Source organism: Rhinatrema bivittatum, chromosome 6 (genome assembly GCF_901001135.1).
Source record: "Rhinatrema bivittatum chromosome 6, aRhiBiv1.1, whole genome shotgun sequence".
In the NCBI taxonomy this organism is placed as follows: Eukaryota; Metazoa; Chordata; class Amphibia; order Gymnophiona; family Rhinatrematidae; genus Rhinatrema; species Rhinatrema bivittatum.
In genome coordinates this window covers 278,386,287-278,404,847 of record NC_042620.1, presented here as the reverse complement: position 1 = coordinate 278,404,847, position 18,561 = coordinate 278,386,287, and the positions used below count along the sequence as shown (strand labels likewise).

At 44.5% G+C, this 18,561-nt stretch overlaps 1 protein-coding gene across 1 annotated transcript in view; it reads left to right on the top strand.

Annotated features, from left to right (window-relative positions):
• Positions 1-18,561, top strand: part of FAM155B (family with sequence similarity 155 member B) — a 329,423-nt gene that overhangs the window by 269,194 nt on the left and 41,668 nt on the right. Inside the window, exon 2 of the mRNA XM_029607278.1 lies at positions 10,361-10,532. Coding sequence (XP_029463138.1) covers positions 10,361-10,532 — 172 coding nt within the window. The remainder of the gene's footprint in view (positions 1-10,360; positions 10,533-18,561) is intronic.

The window sequence follows — 18,561 nt, the reverse complement described above, 5'->3', positions numbered from 1 at the left end:
GACGCCGGCAAAATTGAGCGTCCTGTTTTCAAGCCACGGGCCTATTTCAGATTTTTTTTTTTTTTTTTTTTTTTTACTTTTTTAAACTTTCGGGACCTCCGACTTAATATCGCCATGATATTAAGTTGGAGGATAAACAGAAAAGCAGTTTTTGCTGCTTTTCTGTGCACTTTCCCGGTGCCCGGAGAAATTAGCGGCTTGGCTGCACATTTTACTTACTGAATCGCGAGGGAATACCTAATATGGCCATCAACATAGGGGTAAAGCTAGCGCGTCCAAATGCCGGCTAACAGTGCGCTCCATCGGAGCACACTGTACTGTATCGGCCTGTTAGTTTGGCAATAAACAGTCACACCATATATTTTTTCAGAAACTAAAATAAGTTCTCTAACCTCTTTCTCTGTTGCCGATTTCTTCTTTGTCTATTACATATTTTTCCATGTCTTTTTAATCTTTCAACTTCTAGCATTTCTTCTTTTATGTTTTCTAATTTATATAATTTCTCCATTAACGAGCAGGGCTGAAATAGCTGACAGCGCCAAATGGATCCAACTCTCTCGCTCAGAAGCGCTTTTACTATTGAGCGTGTGTGGGATTTCCGTTATACACATTGACTTGTGAGGCTCTCAGTCTTTATGTCTGATCTGCTGCACACGTGTTCTCTTTTTCTCTCTTTAGAAGATTTGTTTTTTTGCCTTGTGTTTCTCTTAACCACTACCTAGGCAGATATCTCCAAAGCTGCAACCTGGTGATCTATACACACCTTCACGTCCCACTACTGTCTGGCCAGTCTATTAGAAATGACAGTTGAACAAGCAGTTTAGTGCGGTTTGTTTTTTTACCCGGTAATCTAATCTTCATGGGAGAGCCGGATTATTTTATTCAGTAAGTGCTTGGCTATGCAACCCTCAGTTTGGGACCCCTCACAGGTCATGGCTAATGCAGCCCTGCTTGTCGACAGAGAAAGCAAATTTGCTTAACATAAATGGGTTCTCCATAGACAGCAGGATGAATTAGCCATGCTTAATAAGTGCCCACCTCCCACGAAAGTCAAATACCTTGCTAAAGTTAAGCTCTACAATCAGTTGAGGGGCTCGTGAGGCAGCATTGCAGGAACTCCCGTGCATGCTCAGTAGTAAGTTATACGTCCCCCATGAGTCATACCTAATTCATCCTGAACGCACATGTACAAAGCACATAGATGCTTTTTACAAGCTGTTTCTGCAGGTGACTAATTCGGGGTAGATTATTGCGCATGTAGAGTTTGATAATCAACTCTACACGTTTTCCTCCCTGCCTCTGAAGGAGCACCTTTTTTAATCTGACCAAAAGTGCACATCTTATGGCTATTTACAAGTCAGGCATTTTATAATTGTCTACAGAGAGTTTTCGGGGTGCTTTAGATATTAAATATACAGAGTACCTCGTAGGTGTTTAATATAATAGCTTGGTGGTATAGGATGCTGCAGGGTGGTGATAAGTTCCTCATCTAAATGGACCAAGCCCTTGGGATTGGGTTTTTTTCTGACCTTGATTTGCAGGAGTATTTCACTTCCCTTCATAAATTAACCTCTGATATTTACATGAGGGAAACACAGTTTAAACTGGTGCACAGAGTTTTCCTTGAAGTTAGAGGATTTTGGTTTAGAATTTTTGATTCGGGGACACATTCTAGATGTCAGATGGAAACCAGTGCATGTATGCATTTGTTTCTTTGGTGTGCTAAATTGAGGACATTTTGGGTTTGATGTCCAATCCAGAATCGAGGTGGTTTTGGGTAAGAGTGTTGACTGCAGCCTCGGGTTTATGTTGGGAGTTGCTGTGGGAGGCTGCTAGCCTAAGTGCTAGCAGCCTCCCACAGCAGACTAGAAAAGCTGTTCTCACGGTCTGCACTGAAACATCTCCTCCTAGTGTTTCCTTAGGAGAGTAGCTTATGGTGAATTATTTCTATAACGATTTTTTGGATTTTAGATTTGCAATTCCTACATAGAATCCTTTTTGTGCTACTCTACCTCAGGTATTACAGTCTTCTGTTGCATCCTTCATGACACTGCGTAGTTAATTTCTAGGACGTTTGAAGTGTGTTTCAGAATGGGTGGATGGATGGATGTTTGAGCACTGGCCAGAGTGGATGTTTACTAATGGGTTGAATGAGTTGTAGTTTTCTGGATTGAAATGTCAGAACCTATGAAGAGACCATCTTTGAAATGTGTATTTTGTCTAATTTAAATCATTGTCCCTTTGGGAGTTTAGACTTGCATTTTTGTATCCTGACAAAAACGTTCACTCCTTGTGAATGCCAGTGCCCCCGTTTTTAGCTGCGCTGAAATGGATAATACTTATGTACCCAAGTAAATACATTTGAAATTTGTCATCCAAATCTGCTGAAAAGATGGAAATAAATAGATGGAATTAAGAGTTGAAAATGAAAGTGCAGCTGTATATAGGTAAAGGGAGAGTCTGTTTTACAGAGAGCAGCACTTTAAAAGTGAGAAGCTGTACTCGGAGTAACTCATGCAACAGAATGAGATGGAATGAGCCTTTCTGCAGAGGAGAAGACAGGGCAATACAGAGTCAAGCTCTAACAAGGAAAGCCAAAGCAGGAGAAACTTTACAAAATGTTATCATCGAAAAGGTACAGGAAACAAAACCAGTCACAGTTTTAAAAAGCTGGGGGTAAGAACAGATCATCTTTGGTGAGGAGGGTGCGAGGGTAAAGCCGGGGGTAAGAACAGATCATCTTTGGTGAGGAGGGGAGGAGGGTAAAGTCTGTGTTTTTGGGCAAGCTGGGCCTTATGGTCCTCCTGTGCCATGGGTTAGGTATCTGTAGTGTAATAGAGAGTTTTCCTGCTGGCTGAAGTTCCAGGACTCGCCATGTGGTGGCACTAAGCTCACACAATTGAAGTTTGGCTGACTGCCTATATTTTGAGGTTGTGAATAGACTTTGGAAAATGCTGTGTCAAGAACACTTAATTGCATCTCTGACACAGATACTACCTTCCTGCACGCCTCATTGCATATAGCAGGTGTGTGAATAGAAGGTCAGGTAAGGCTTAGTTTTTTCATTATTCTGTTTTATTGAAACATACAGGCATGCAATAGGATGTTTTCTATACCTTTCTGTGGCTTATTACTTGTGCCATGGGGGAAAAAAAGTTCACACAAGGCAGTATTCTAGAAGAGACACAATCTGACAATTACATGACAGGCCATTCAGATTTTATGATGGACAGTCAAGAGTTTGTCGAGAGCACTGTATGGACTTAAATGTGACTGGAGCCTGGAGAGATGTTCACTTAGAGCATTTGCATATAAGAGGAATTAAAACTGTTGCTCTTTAAAGAATGCATAACTGGCAGGAGACGCCTATAAAACCCCAGATATGCTTCTGGAAACTGTCTAGTCTGAAACTGCCAAGCCTGTCCAAAGGACAGTAACCCTAACTTATGTCGAAATATTGTGGTTTCATTCCTGTCTTGGAGCCCTTCCTCTCTCAGCATCCCCTCACCATCCTGTTCTGTCTTAGAAAATGCCAAAACATGGAACTATTCCCTCTTTCAGACATTCACTTTTGTACTGGGTGGGGTGAGAGGAAAGGTAGGGGTAGGTGAAGGAGGGATATGCATAGTTACCTGCCTTTGAAGAAGCAAATCATTTTCAGAGGAAAGAATGCTCCTGAAGTACAAGAGGTCGTAATATGAAGCTCCAGAGGGGTAGTCTCAAGGAAAAACATCAGAAAATATATTTGAATGAAAAGAGAAATGGATGCATAAAGCTGGATTCAAAAGCTTCCATTGTCCTTCCAAAACTGAGGAGACAGTAAATACATGTTTAATAATTAAAATCAGCAAGAGAATTCAAGAATGCCTGGGAAAAGCACAAAGGATCCTTAGCTATGGGGGAGTGAGGGGTAAAGCCTGGGATAAGCACAGAGGATCCTTAGTTGTGGGGGAGTGAGGGGTAAAGCCTGGGATAAGCACAGAAGATCCTTAGCTGTGGGGGAGTGAGGGGTAAAGCCTGGGATAAGCACAGAGGATCCTTAGCTGTGGGGGGAGTGAGGGGTAAAGCCTGGGATAAGCACAGAGGATCCTTAGCTGTGGGGGGAGTGAGGGGTAAAGCCTGGGATAAGCACAGAGGATCCTTAGCTGTGGGGGAGTGAGGGGTAAAGCCTGGGATAAGCATAGAGGATCCTTAGCTGCGAGGGAGTGAGGGGTAAAGCCTGGGATGTGAGGGGGTACAGCTAAAGATCCTCTGTGCTTATCTCAAGCTTTAGGGGAGTGAGGGGTAAAGCCTGGGATAAGCACAGAGGATCCTTAGCTGTGGGGAGTGAGGGGGTAAAGCCTGGGATAAGCACAGAGGATCTTTAACTGTGTGGGAGTGAGGGGTAAAGCATGGGATAAGCACAGAGGATCCTTAGCTGTGGGGAGTGAGGGGTAAAGCTGGGATAAGCACAGTGGATCCTTAGCTGTGGGGGAGTGAGGGGGTAAAGCCTGGGATAAGCACAGAGGATCCTTAGCTGTGGGGGAGTGAGGGGTAAAGCCTGGGATAAGCACAGAGGATCCTTAGCTGTGGGGGAGTGAGGGGTAAAGCCTGGGATAAGCACAGAGGATCCTTAGCTGTGGGGGAGTAGGGGGTAAGGTATAGAAATGGAGAGACAGGTGGAAGACAAGGATGTTATGGTCTGTCAAGTCTGCCTTGTTCCATAAATGTAGATGATGTTCAGGTTTTCCCCCTCACTTCTTATCCAGGAATCTTCTGTGCTTATCCCAGGCTTTCTTGAATTCTGTTGGTATTTTTTTCTTTGCCACCTCTCTTAGTAGGCCATTCCATCCATCCACCACTTTTCTGAAGAAATATTTCCCAGTGTTGCTTCTGAGTCTACTTCTTTGGAACTTCATACAATGTTCTAGAGCCAGGGGTGGGTAAATGTTTAATTTGAAGGGCCACATTAGGGATTTGGTCTGGGTGGGTGTGCCAGTTGTTAACTGGCCAGCAGCAGCGACACATCTGGCTCAGCAATGTCACTTCCAGCTTGAAGTATCATAGCACTGCTGCTGCAAACTCATTACCATGGGCCATAGTTTGTGTACTTCTGTTCTAGAGCCATTCTTTCCTCCTTGTGCATTAATAAAAACATGCATGGGAGAAACACAAGCGCCATCATTGCAAACTAATGGGAAAGCCAGACGTGAACCGTAGTCTGGCATTGCACCAGGAAAAATGTTGAGAAAACTGGATGGGCCTTTTCTGCCTTCGTATTCTGTGTCTATTATCTGGCCTGTAGCATTTCAACCTAATGGGATTGAATCTCAGCCCCATCAGCTTCCATTTATGATGGAAAAGTGGATCTGAAGTTGCATCAACACATGCCTTCATTCACATGGCAACGTAATAGCTCATCCATTGCCATCTCAGAACAACCCATCAGGCAGGGGTCGGTGAAAGTGACAGCTGGCTCATCTTCCCTCCCAGAAGCACTGCAATGATTGTAAATTCAGCATGGGAATTGAATATGAGCCATGCTTGCTGTGTACTGTTAAGTTCAGCTCTATCCTGATTTTTACTTTGCTTTGACTTTGCTGTCATTGACCTTGCTCTCCTCATACTATCCCCAAAACAGGGGCAGGCCCTCATGGGGCGCGTGAGGCAAGGGACAAGTGCATCAGCCTGGACTCTTGTTGGGTGGAGGGGGATAGCGGGAGCATGTTGAGAGGGGACCAGTGGCAGAGCAGGAATTGCTTCATGTACTTTCACACACCCTCCTAGTGCCTTGTGCGCAAAAACTGCCGCCTCAATTCCACTTTTTTTTTTTCATACAAAGGGGCAGGCGCAGGGAGCCCAGGTAAGTGTCCCATTTGCCATTTCTAAAGCTCCTCTTACCTCTACACCATTCTTATCCCCTCAGCAGTTTCCACTCGCCCTGTCCATGACATCCTGTAGGATGGAGGTTAGCCATGTTTTTGGATCTCCCCATAATGAATTCTGTCTTGGGGTTCCTGTAATTGAAGCCTGTGCTGCTTGCTTGACTGCCCAGCATGAGCATTTTCAAAATATGCAAACTGGCTGTGCTGATTTCACAGTTCTAACACTGTAGGTTGAAGTGGTGTGCCAGGCGGGGGATGTGTCTGAGTTTCTGATCCCCATTATATGGCATTGATTAATGTTAGCACTGCTGCTATTGGGCTTTTTTCACTACTGCGTTCTGCAGTGCTTTTAGTAACTTGCTGTATTAACAAAATGTATCCTTTGTCATCGTTTATTTGTTGTCATGCTTTTCCACCAATAGAGTTGAAAACATGTGACAAGGAACTGTGGTACAGAGAATGAGAATTGAAATTACATAGGAATATGGCAAATTTACAAAGAAGTGGGATTACAAAGGGAATGAGTAATGTTAACAATTAACAGGTTATAATATATAGTTTAGTAAGAGATTTATGGGTACAGTCAATAGTTTATAGTTCGAAATCTACTGGTGAAGCAGAGTGGGAACTCTAATGGCTTGTGGGAATGAAAAGGACTATGATGGCAGGGATAGAGGGACAGAAGTACATTCCCAGGCTTGAGGCTTTACAGGGTTCAGGGTTTTTCTGAATGTGAGCAGGTCAAGGGCAAGTGTGAGGTCACCTGGAAGAGAGTTCCATAGAGTGGGGGATGCTCCTGTCAGGGTTTTGGTTTTTTTTTTTGGTGGTTGAGAGTTTGTTTTCTAGGAGCTGGCACAATGAAGTACACTTGGGGAAGTGAATGTAGAAGGTGAATGGGTGTGTAGGGGGAGAGACTGTCATGCAGATAGGCAGGTGCTAGGCCTTGGAGGGCTTTGAATGTGAGGACCAAAGTTTTAAACACTGCCTGGTAGTGTTTAGAGAACCAGTGAAGGGATCTGGAGAAAGGTGTGATGTGGTCTTATTTTCTGATCTGAAGTATAGCTTGAGCTGCTGTGTTTTGAATGAGCTGAAGGTGCTGATCCAGTTTCTTGGGGAGATCGATGTACAGCACATTTGCAATAGCCCAGGCAGGAGAGAACACAGGCCTGGATTACTGTTGTGAATGCACAGTTGTCGAGGAGAGGATAAAGATGACATAATTGATATAACTGGAAGAAAGTGGATTTTCTTACTAATCAGATTTGGGCATCAGTAGTGAGTTTAGAGTCCAGGAGGAAATCTAAACTTCTGACCTGGTAGAAAACATGAGGGCAGACCCATCTAGAGTCACCCTTGAGAGGATAGAGGAATAGTCTTGTTTCCCAAGCTACAGGATCTCTGCCTTTTTGGGGTTTAACTTCAATTTATTGTGGACAAAGCCAGTATGAGATTTTCTCTAGGCTAGTGTTGAAAGATTGCCTGATGGGGTCAGGGCCCATGGGTACAATAGCTGGATGTCGTCAGCGTATGTGTGAAAGAGAATATTGGTATCTGAGTAGCTTACAGAGCAGTGTCATGTATATGTTAAAGAGGGTAGGAGAGAGGATGGAACCTTGAGGGACTCCAAACAGGAGTGGTGGGGGTGTGAGGATATATCTCCCAAGGAAATGGTTTGGGTGCGGTCTTTGAGGAAGGATTAAAGCCACGTTAGTGCTGAGCCCAAGATGCCCAGGTCAGTAAGATGGGAGATCAGGATCTGGTAATCAGTGGTGTAGAACGCACTGGAGAGGTCAATGAGTACTAGGAGTGTGAGTTGTTCATGATCTAGACAGATCCTGAGATCATCAACCAGGTTCACTAGTGCTGTTTCTGTGCTGTGTCCATTTCTTAATCCCATTTGGCAGGGGTCAAGGATATTGGCCACATTTATGTAGTTGGTGAGTTGTAGAACTGCCTTTTCGAAGATTTTGCTGAGGCATGGGATGTTGGAAACGGGTCGGTAGTTCTTTAGGTCATTCAGATCTAGGCCTGGTTTCTTTAATAATGGCTTTGTTGCTTTCTTTAGAGGTTTTGGAAGGTGATCTTCAGAGAGTGAGGCACTAATAATAGGCTGAGGGGGTATCGAAGACCGGATTTGGCTAGTTTCATGATCGGCAGGGGTCTTCAGAACATGTGGTAGGTCTAAGGTTGGTTAAGAGATTGTCCACTTCATCCTCTGCCAGAGGGAGGAAATCTGAGGAGAAGTGATTAGGTGTGTGATGGTGATCTATCAATGGGCAAGCCTTGATGGCATTGTCCAGTTCTGATCTAATGTGGGTGATTTTATCTTTGAACAATAAAGCTAGTTTGACACAGTAGTCATTGGTCGCAGGAGGGGGCTGTGGAGCAGCCAGAACTAGGAGCTTATTGACTGTGAGGAAGAGTTCTCTGGAAGCGTGTTCCACTTGGGTGATCTTGGAAAAATAGGATCTTTTGGCTAATGTATTGGCTTTGTGGTAAGAAGTCTGATGGTTTCTACAGTTTTCCCAGTCTTGGAGAGATCCGGATTTCACCATTTTGCTCAAGCCTTCTTCCAGTTTGTTTTAGCTCTTTGAATTCTTGGGAGAACCAGAGTGTGGGATTTTTGATGCGAACAATCTTCTTTGAGGCGAGTATGTCTGTTGTTTTAGACATTATGTGGTTCCAGTGATTGACTAGTCTGTCAGTCAAGCAGGTATCTTGACTGGCGCTGGAGAGTGGGTAGGGCTTGTGAAGGTCGCATTCCAGTGTAGTTTGAAGAAAGAGATCAATGGACACGTTAATGGTTTGATTTTTGTGATGGAGATGTTAATTTTCTTTGTGAAAGCAGGTAGTGTATCAAGGCTGATTAGTGATGGTCAGATCAGGAGAGAGGCAAAGAATGGATGTTGCTGATATGAAGCTCTGGGAAGGAGTTTTCTGGAACTGTCACGAGGTCAAGGGATGGCCTATCTCATGAGTTGAGCTGCTAATTAATTGGATCAGACCAAGGGAGTCCTGAGTGGCTAGGAAATATTTTGCAGGCGCAGAGCATGGGTTATCAACCCTGATGTTGAAGTTGCCAAGGAGAATAATCCTTGGGTGTTCAAGTATGATGTCTGTCAGGGCTATGAGAAGGTTCTAAGCTTCTTGTTTGATATGAGGTGGGTGGTAAAATAGCAAGAGTCCCCATTTGAGGTGGGTGTTTGATTGTAAGAATGTGGATTCAGTACTGACAGTGCACTGGTATGGAGTGAGATGCAAGCCGAGGGTGTCCTTAAAGAGGATTGCTACACCTTGTAAGACATGTGGGCATAGGAGAAGCCTTGGGGGCAGATTTGTTGGGATTGTGGAGAGTCTGTGTCCAGGGCCTATGTTTCTGTTAGGCACATGAGGTCAGTAGCATGGTTCCCAATTAGGTTATGTAGCAGGGCTAGTTTGTTGTGGATGGATCTGGTGTTGAGGAGGAGTAGGTTAAGGTTGGTAGTTGAGTGGGGGTTAGAGGGTGTTGCTGTGGGAGCCAGTCTAAGGGGATAAGTGAGTGTTCTTTGGGGAGGGCTAGGTTATGAATGCATGCTGTGGATGGTGGGGAGAATGCTAGCTTTGCCCCATGATTATAGTTTAGGGGGAGGTGTTGGGGAGGGCCCTGGTTTAGCATGAGATGTGGTACATGATATAGGAGAGGAGGAATTTTTGTATTGCACTGGAAGGCAATATATTTAAATGTCCCAGGAGGCTAGTCTAATCATTGTGTTTGAGGACTGTTGGTCGCATGCTAGGCTGTGGACAGTAACCTGGCCTTTAACTAGTGGTGGGCGAAAGAGGCAGCTACCCAGTTCCCAAAGCTCCTTAGAGTTAGAAAAATGACAAATGCAAATGTAATCAGGAAGAGTGCTATACTTCTACCATTTGGAATTACCATCTGGAATTGGGGGAAAGGGGAAAGAGAGAAAAAGGGCAGGGATCGTGGAGGGAGGGGGCTTATTTGCTATGGGTACTAAAATGTCTAGTTATAGCTCTGAGAATGACAGCAGGAAATGTTGGGAGCAAGAGTGCAAAAAAACCAGTCAATAAAAAGTAGAGTTTATTTGATGAAAGAGGTCAAGATATTGCAAGAATAAAATTAGGAGGGCTTTTAACAACTGAAAATATTTTTTTATCATCAGCTTTTTTTTTTTTTTTTTTTTAACAATTTTTATTAACTTTTCAAAGTAGAACATACACAAACAGTGTGCAGAGCAGAACACTTGGCTCTTACACAACCGCCAGACAATCATCTGTATTAATACATATAATGCCAAATTTCCACATCCTTCACTCACTTCTATCATTAATGAATGGTACTAGAATCTGCAGATATGGAACCTCTTCCCACAGTGTTCCCTAGGTAGGGGAGTTTGGGGATTAGATTAGAAGGTATTGCAGTCCCTCTAATATGCTAAGAATAAAGTATAAACTTAATATTGCCACTCTGTAATGTTCTCTTTCTTTCACCTTAGGCTGTCTACAAAGCCTGGCTGTGCTCTGAGTATTTTAACGTGACACAAGAACAGTGTCGCCACCGGATTCCGTGCAAGCAATACTGCCTGGAAGTGCAGACCAGGTGTCCCTTCATGTTACCGGACAATGACGACCTTATCTACGGAGGCTTGCCTGGCTTCATCTGTACAGGTAAAAATCAAACATCCAAGAAAAAGGAGCCTCTAAGAGAACCAAAACATCAAGCAATATGATTTATTAGACAGCACGGTGTACTTAATCCATAGTCTTACGATAAACACCCTAGTATTCAGTCCATTCCAGGCAGATTAACAGTTCAGTTCAGGATCTTCTACTCTGACATGCCCATCTCATACATGCCTATGTTATACATCTCTGCTATCCTGTGGGTAAAATGATAGAAGGCATGCCCTCTAGCATGCATGCTAAAAGTACACCATGTGTGATCATGTTCTGCTATCCAAGGAAGGACGTAAGTCTTTCTCCAATACCTGTAGACAAAGCTCTGTGTTAAATCTTTTTCTGTAGGAAGAGAGAGTGGAACAAAATGACACTATTGTTCAAAAATTAGCATTTCGACTAATCATAGTAACATAGTGAATGTCTGCAAATATGTTTTTATGTTCTTAAATAAGGATCAGTTGACCCACCTACTTTGCCTGGCTGCTTCCAGCTATCTCCTTACTGTCAGCTGTGCAGACTTGACCACCAGCAGTTGGTTCTGTCCTCTCCTTCTTTTTACCACTCTAGATAGATAAATGTAGGCATAGACCCCACGTTTGCCTGGCCGCTGTCCACACCTGGACTTACCACTACCCTATGTGTCTATCGCAAACATTTTTAAATGTCAGTTTTGGTTTTCACTTCTTCTGCTAGATTTCTCCAGCCATCGATCCCCTCATTCTAATTAAGTATTTCCTCATATTTCCTGGGAACCTCCCTCCAACTTTAAATCACGACCCCTTATTCTTGAATTTCTATATTATTGAAGGAGGTTAAACATTTGACTGTTTTTATCCTATTCTCCCTTCCCTGCTTTCGCTCAGTAGGTACAGTTTGAATTCCTTAAGCCTCTCTGTGTAGGGTATGTGTTGCAGATCCTGCACAATTTTGGTAGCTCTTCCCTGACCTGCTTCCATCTTCTCAGTACCCTTACAAAGTTATGAATTGAAGTACAGCTTCAAACCCATAACCATCATTCAAGTCCTCTTTCATTTTTTCACTTTTCTAGATGTGCCTACCCTGTTAAAGATTTTTGTGTTATCTGCAAACAGACATTTTTCCCTCAAATCCCTTTGCAGTGACACCGATAACAATATTGACAAGAGCTGGCCTTAGCAGCAAGATCTGAGATGCCCCACTTATCTACACTATCAGTCCCTGAGCTCCATTTCCCACTCCGATACATCCTATCCTAGTCCTATAGCACCTCGATTGTTTGCCAGTCTATGCAGAACCATTTCAAAAGCCAACTCTGCTGCTTCTCCCCAAAGGATTCGATCTAGTTTGTTTGACAAGACCTCACCTTTGTAACGTCATGTTATCTGGGGCCCTGGAATTTTGTTTCTCTTCAAAGTGCTGCACTATCTTTGTCTTTGAGCAGTGTTTCCATAGCTTTGACTCCTTCTAAAGTTAGACTGGTAGGTCTGCAATAACCAGCCTTTTTGTTCCTCCTTTTGTGGCATGGGACTACATCTGGTTTCCTCTTGTCCCTCAGAACCTCTTTGATCAATAAAGACAATTTGAACAGAGATGTGAAGAGTAGAGGAAGCTCTTTTTTTTTTTTTTTTTTTTTTAAAGCACTCTTAGTATTCTGGGTATTCTCCATCAGGTCCCACCACCATATCTATTCTCATTCAAGTACGTCCTTCTCTGTATATTGGTTTGTGACTATTTTGTAATCATTCATGCCGCTGTACCCTGCTTTGGTCTTGTCATCTTCCCCCTTCTTCAGTGAATGCCGAGCAAAAATCATTTAAAATTTCTGCCTTTGCTGGCTTATATCTTCACTAATGAGCAGAACCCTGTATAGGTAGTATATCTCAATAACAATATCAGTTAGAACCAAGAATAGAATAGAGACTTTCATGCAGTAGCTCAATAAAATTGGGTGTCAGGAGACCTAACCCCAAATGAAGGAAGGTAGTGTTTGCTCACATGCTGCCTGGTTACTTCCTCTTCAGGACTGTGGCAGATACATCCACCCTGGGCTGACCCCATACGTGAAAAAGCATACATGACATGATAGAAAATGACCGTAGTAGGGTGAAGACCACTGATTGAGTAAGAGCAGTGGCAGGACAGTTGGTGGGAATAAATAAGCAGATTGAGTGAGTCAAGGGGTTCTTACCTGTTTCATAAGCCAACCAGGCTAGATGCAGCACCCCCTCCCCGCGTCCCCAAAATTCCTCACGTCCCTTGTGAGAGAGACACTAAGTAAACGTTTGCATTTCACCCCAAGGAGAATATCTTGAGACTAACCCTTCCAATGAGCTGCAGAGTCCAAGGCTTCTTGCACGCTCTGCTTGAATCCAGTCCGCTCTGCCTTCATATTAGCGGTGGGGCTTCATTTCTGGGCACTATCCTTTCTTTTCACGTGGTGCTTTATTTTTCATTCTATTGAGGTTTAGTGTTCTCCATTGGCAGCACAGATTAAAATCAGAATCCGTGTCTTATATTTTAACAACAACAAAATTTCCAAAAGTCCCCCTCCCTCCACCCCCCCCCCCCCCGAATGACTGTCCTGTCAAAAGTGATCCTCAGTAAATGCATATAAGTGGTTTTGAGGGCACCTAACAGAGGTCATATTAGGGGGGGAGCTGGCACTTATTAAAATCAAAAAGTATTTGCATAAGTGTGTGTGTAAGTGTCCATATGCAAGCTGTGCCCTCCGAAGAAGAGGAGGTGACTGTATGCGTGCACTCAGCCAATTATGAGTATTTTCAAAATAAATTAAAAGTGTAAGTTCACTTGGAATAAACTGGGTAAAGTCTGCGTGTAAAATATTTTTGATGTGTGGTCTGTGCTAGTTGTCCCCAGCAGCCATCAAGGAATCATTTGTGGGCAGGGCATTTGTCCAGAGGCAAGCGGGAGTCCAGTTGGCAGGTGGGCGGTTACCAAGTCAAAAATATGTGCACAGGTGCTGGCAACACCTGAGCAGGGCTTTTGTTGGGACTCTCAGATAGCCAAGGATTTAACCTCTGGTGTGTCTCGGGTCAGACTACTCATGTTGAGGAAGCTAGTTCCAGCTCAGAGTTGACACCAATGCACCCTGCACCCAAGGTCAGTTCTCCAGAGGTAGGTCACTTGACAAAATTCCTGATCCATTTGACTCGTGTGTCTAAGGCACTGATCAAACCCTCCCAGATCTTGTCTATATCCATTCAAAACAGTAGTTAAAAAAAAAAAAGAAAAAAAAAGGGGGAGGATAGGTTTTGTTGGGGACTGCAGATAATCCAGATGCTATAAGGACGATTTACATAACTTTATTGGCATGAGATTTTACACATATTTTTATTGATTTGATTTATATTCTGTCTTTCAGTCACTTCAAAGCAGATTACTGGAGAGATTTCCCTGTCCCTAGATGGCTCATAATTTGTTTGTACCTGAGGCAGTGTGCTGCCAAAGTAATACATAAAGGCTGAAGTTAAAAAAAAAAAAAAAAAAGCTGAGTTCCTAAATTTAGGCTTCTAAGTTAGTTTTATAGGATCATCATCCATTTTCAAGATATTTATATTCTCCCAGGACAAGCAGGATGGTAGTCCTCACATGTGGGTGACATCATTGGACTGAGCCCTATCACGGAAAACTTTTCTGTCAAAGTTTCTAGAACTTTTGACTAGCACACTGAGCATGCCCAGCATGCCATAATCCCTGTAGCCACAGGGGTTTCCCTTCAGTCTCTTTTTTTCTGCACTGCAATTTGCCTCACGGTTAGGAGCTCTGTGAGAACTCTTTCATAAAATTTTCTTCACGGAAAAAACTTGAAGATTACTGCAATAAAAAGTTCCCTCATAGGGGTCTCCCATCGCGATACTGTTTTTCATCGCGCGGTGAGTACAGAATAACTGTTCTCGGTCGGTTCCTGCCCCTACCTTTTTTCGATGCCGCAGGCCATCGATCATTTTTGGGTCTCAACCTCTGCCATTATGGCAACAGGTTTCAGAAAATGTCCGGAGTGCCCCGTACCATGTCGATTACTGACCCACATGATGTCTATGTGCTGTGCTTCAGCTCATCACATGACATTTCTCACTGCCCAAGATGTGCCCAGATGACTCCGAAGGGTAGGCGGGCTCGCCTCGACAAGATGGAGACCCTATTTAAAATCAAGTTGACTCCATCCACTTCCACCCAATCGTCACCAGCAGGAGCATCAAAGAAATTAGTCATCAAACCTCACCGGGAGAACCAGGGCAGAGGTGACAGTCTGTCACTGACTCCGTCTAAGGCATCCTTTTCGTCTTCCTTGGTGCCGGAGAAAGACCGGACTGAGCACAGAGGGAAGCACAGACACCTGCACCGACGCAAGTCTACTCCCGGTGCCGACACTGCATCGGCCTCGATGGCTATCGAGCCGATTGTGAAGAGAACACTGGCAGAGGAGCCTTTAACCCCCTCTCCACCCGAGAAACCAAGGCGATCCCCACTAATATCAGTGCTGGGTACTGAGCCCCCACAAGTCCCTGTGGAGGTGCCAGTAGTGCCTAGCCTGCCTCCCCCTGTAGCTGCGATATCTATACCAGCTTTCAGGGAGGAACTGGACGGTTTCATCCGCCAGGCAGTGCTTGATGCTCTCCGAGACTTACAGCCATCAATGCCGGCCCATATACCGACACCGGAGTCATCGATATTTACACCGTTGCTAACCAGACTGGATACACTCATCGGTGCCCTTCCGACACAACCCAGGCCACCAATGCCAAAGCAACCCACAAAGTCTCTGAAAGCCCTGATTCCCATACCGGGATCCTCAGAAGATGAAGGCAGGGACTCCAGTCCCCTTTCAACACCAATTCCACCGATGCCTGGTCCATCAGGGCTTTGGAATCGAGGCCCTAGTTTTCCCCTTGATGCCTTCGGTGCCTCCGAGACCTACATTGGTGCCATCGAAGGATTCATCAGTGCCAACACGTCCTACAGTACCAACCTACTTCCCTACCTCAGGATCTCGACTAGAGACCTTTTCTGACACATCCACGGAGGACATCTTATCAGAACCATCTCCTCCAGAAGAAAGGAGAAAATCTTCCCCAAAAGATTTCTCCTTTGCTAATTTTGTTAGGGAGATGTCAGAGACAATCTGATTTGATCTGATTACAAAGGAGACACACCATAAAACATTGGAAGTTCTCCAATTTGTTGATGCTCCAAAGGAAGTTATGGCTATCCCTGTCCATGAAGTACTAGTAGATTTTCAACATAGTCTCTGGGAGCATTCTTGTACTGTCCAGCCAGTGAATAAGAGGACAAATGCAACTTACCTGGTGCAATATATTCCTGGATTCCAGAAGCCACAACTACCCCATCAATCAGTGGTAGTTGAGTCCACACAGAAGGCGGCCAGAAGACTGCACCCTCACTCTTCAATGCTTCCTGGAAAAGACCAAAAATTCCTTGATATTTTGGGTCGAAAGATGTTTCAAGGCTCTATGCTAGTGTCACGAATTGCTGCATACCAACTTTACATGACACAGTATCAAAGGAATCTCTGGAAGCAGATTCAGGGAATAGCCGACTCTCTTCCCCAACAACAGCAAGATAGTCTCAATGCCATACTAAAGAAAGGCCTTGAGGCTGGGAAGCATGAGGTTCATGCTGCTTACGACTCCTTCGAAACAGCTTCTCGCTTGTCGGCAATGAGCATCAGTGCCAGGAGGTGAGCCTGGCTGAAAGCATCTGACTTGAGATCTGAAGTCCAAGACAAACTTGCTGATTTGCCATGTACCGGTGAAAACCTATTCGGAGACAAGATTCAAGACACAGTGGCTCAACTAAAAGACCATAATGAGACCCTGCGGTAATTATCCACAGTTACTACCAAGGCCCCTTCCTCTGCAAGAAGATCCACGAGAAGGGACCCTAGAAAACCATTTTATCGCCCACACAGATACTACCCACCTACATCTCGCGTGAGGCCAACCAGGCCATCTCAGAGAGCACATCCTTGACAGCCCAAGACATCCAGGCCTCAGCCACCACCTCAAACAGGCCAAGCCTCTGGAATTTGAAACCTATCCAGGGAACAGCAGCCGTTCCACAAATCCAGATTGCCAGTAGGAGGTCGAACTCACCACTTCATAACCAACTGGCTTAACATTTCCACAGACCAATGGGTTATATCCATCATAACGCAGGGATACCATCTAAACTTCCTCATGGTACCCCCGGATTCACCACCCAATCCACTGTGGATGCAAAAAGATCACATGACCCTTCTAGAGTCAGAACTGTCCACCCTGCTGGGCGCCATGGCTGTGGAACCCGTTCCCTGGGCACAACAGGGCAGAAGGTTCTACTCCCGCTATTTTCTCATTCCAAAGAAATCAGGCGGCCTCTGCCCCTGTTGCGTTCATGCCTGTTCTCGCCCTCACTCCACTCTCTCTACCTTGGTGGCGAATCCCTTCGGGTCTGATGGACAAATGCTGCTGCAGCTTCTCCTTGCTGCTTCTCCCCGGGCTGGCCTCAGGCTGCAGATCCGCCATGTTCCTAATAATGTAAGGGTGCGCGCACTCCAGAGTTTGTACCAATAAGGGCGCAAACCTCAGGGGCATCCCCCCGTAGTGACGTCATCCGCTTCCAACTTAAAAGGTCTTTGCTTGCAACTACGAATCGAGTTAGCAAGGGAAGGAGGACATCTCTCTCTGCTGCTCTGCCTCCACAAACTTACCTAGGGGTACCCGCTCCTCTGGGGCCCCGCTCTCTCTTCTTGATTTCAGATTGCTAAGAAGGGATCCGGTACTCGCTCCTCGAGGGCCTATGTCCCTGAATGCTCAGAAGACTCCTTACTGCCTGGAAGTGATCGCAGACGTGAACACTGTGAGTTCTATTACCGATAGGAACCGGGCCTATGTTCCTAATCTCTGAAGACTCTCTTCTGTCTAAGACATTATCGCAGGTACGGAGATCGTGAGTTATTATTGCAGATAGAAACCTGTACTCGCTCCACGAGGGCCTACGTTCCTAAAACCCTTCACAGACTCTCTTCTATCTCAGAAGCTATTGCCTACCTATATCTTATGAATTACTAATACAGATTGCAGATAGGAACCGGTACTCGCTTCACGAGGGCCTATGTTCCTAAAACCCTCCAAAGACTCTCTTCTATTCCAGAAGCCATCTCATACACAGATATTGTGAGTTCTTATTCCAGACTGCATATAGGAACCAGTACTCGCCTACGGCTCCTGTTCCTGAATATACTGAAGACTCTCTGTTGCATAGAAGCCATTACAGATATCTACAATTGTGAGTGTATCATCTACTACTGGTTATGTATCCAGCATACCCTGTCTACTCACTACCTATAGTCTCTCTCTACAGCTCAGCAACCCAGAGATCGCAATTCCAGTATCCGAAGGGCTTCAGCTCTGCTGTGCATATCAGCTCACTACTGCCACCTCTGGTAGTTCTACTTCCTGTCTAATAAAGAACTATCTGTGTTTGTCTCCATACTCCAGCCTAGCCGGTAATCCCTCTCAGGATATCCTCCTGGGGGTGGACATTGTTTAAAAAAACAATCCTAGAGGCGCAGTCCATATGTATTCCACACATTAAGAAAGGTGGAAAAAAGGTAAAACGATTACCATCATGGTTAAAAGATGAGGTGAAAGATGCTATTTTAGGCAAAAAAAAAATCCTTCAAAAATTGGAAGAAGGATCCATCTGAAGAAAATAGGATAACACATAAGCATTATCAAGTTAAGGGTAAAACATTGATAAGATAGGCGAAGAGAGAATTTGAAATGAAGTTTGCAATAGAGGCAAAAACTCATAATAAAACCTTTTTTAAATATATCCGAAGCAAGAAACCTGTGAGGGGGTCTGTTGGACCCATTAGATGATCGAGGGGTTAAAGGGGCTCTTAGGGAAGATAAGGCCATTGCAGAAAGACTAAATGAATTCTTTGCTTCAGTGTTTACTAATGAAGATGTTAGGGAGATACCAGTTCCGGAGATGGTTTACTGGGGTGATGAGT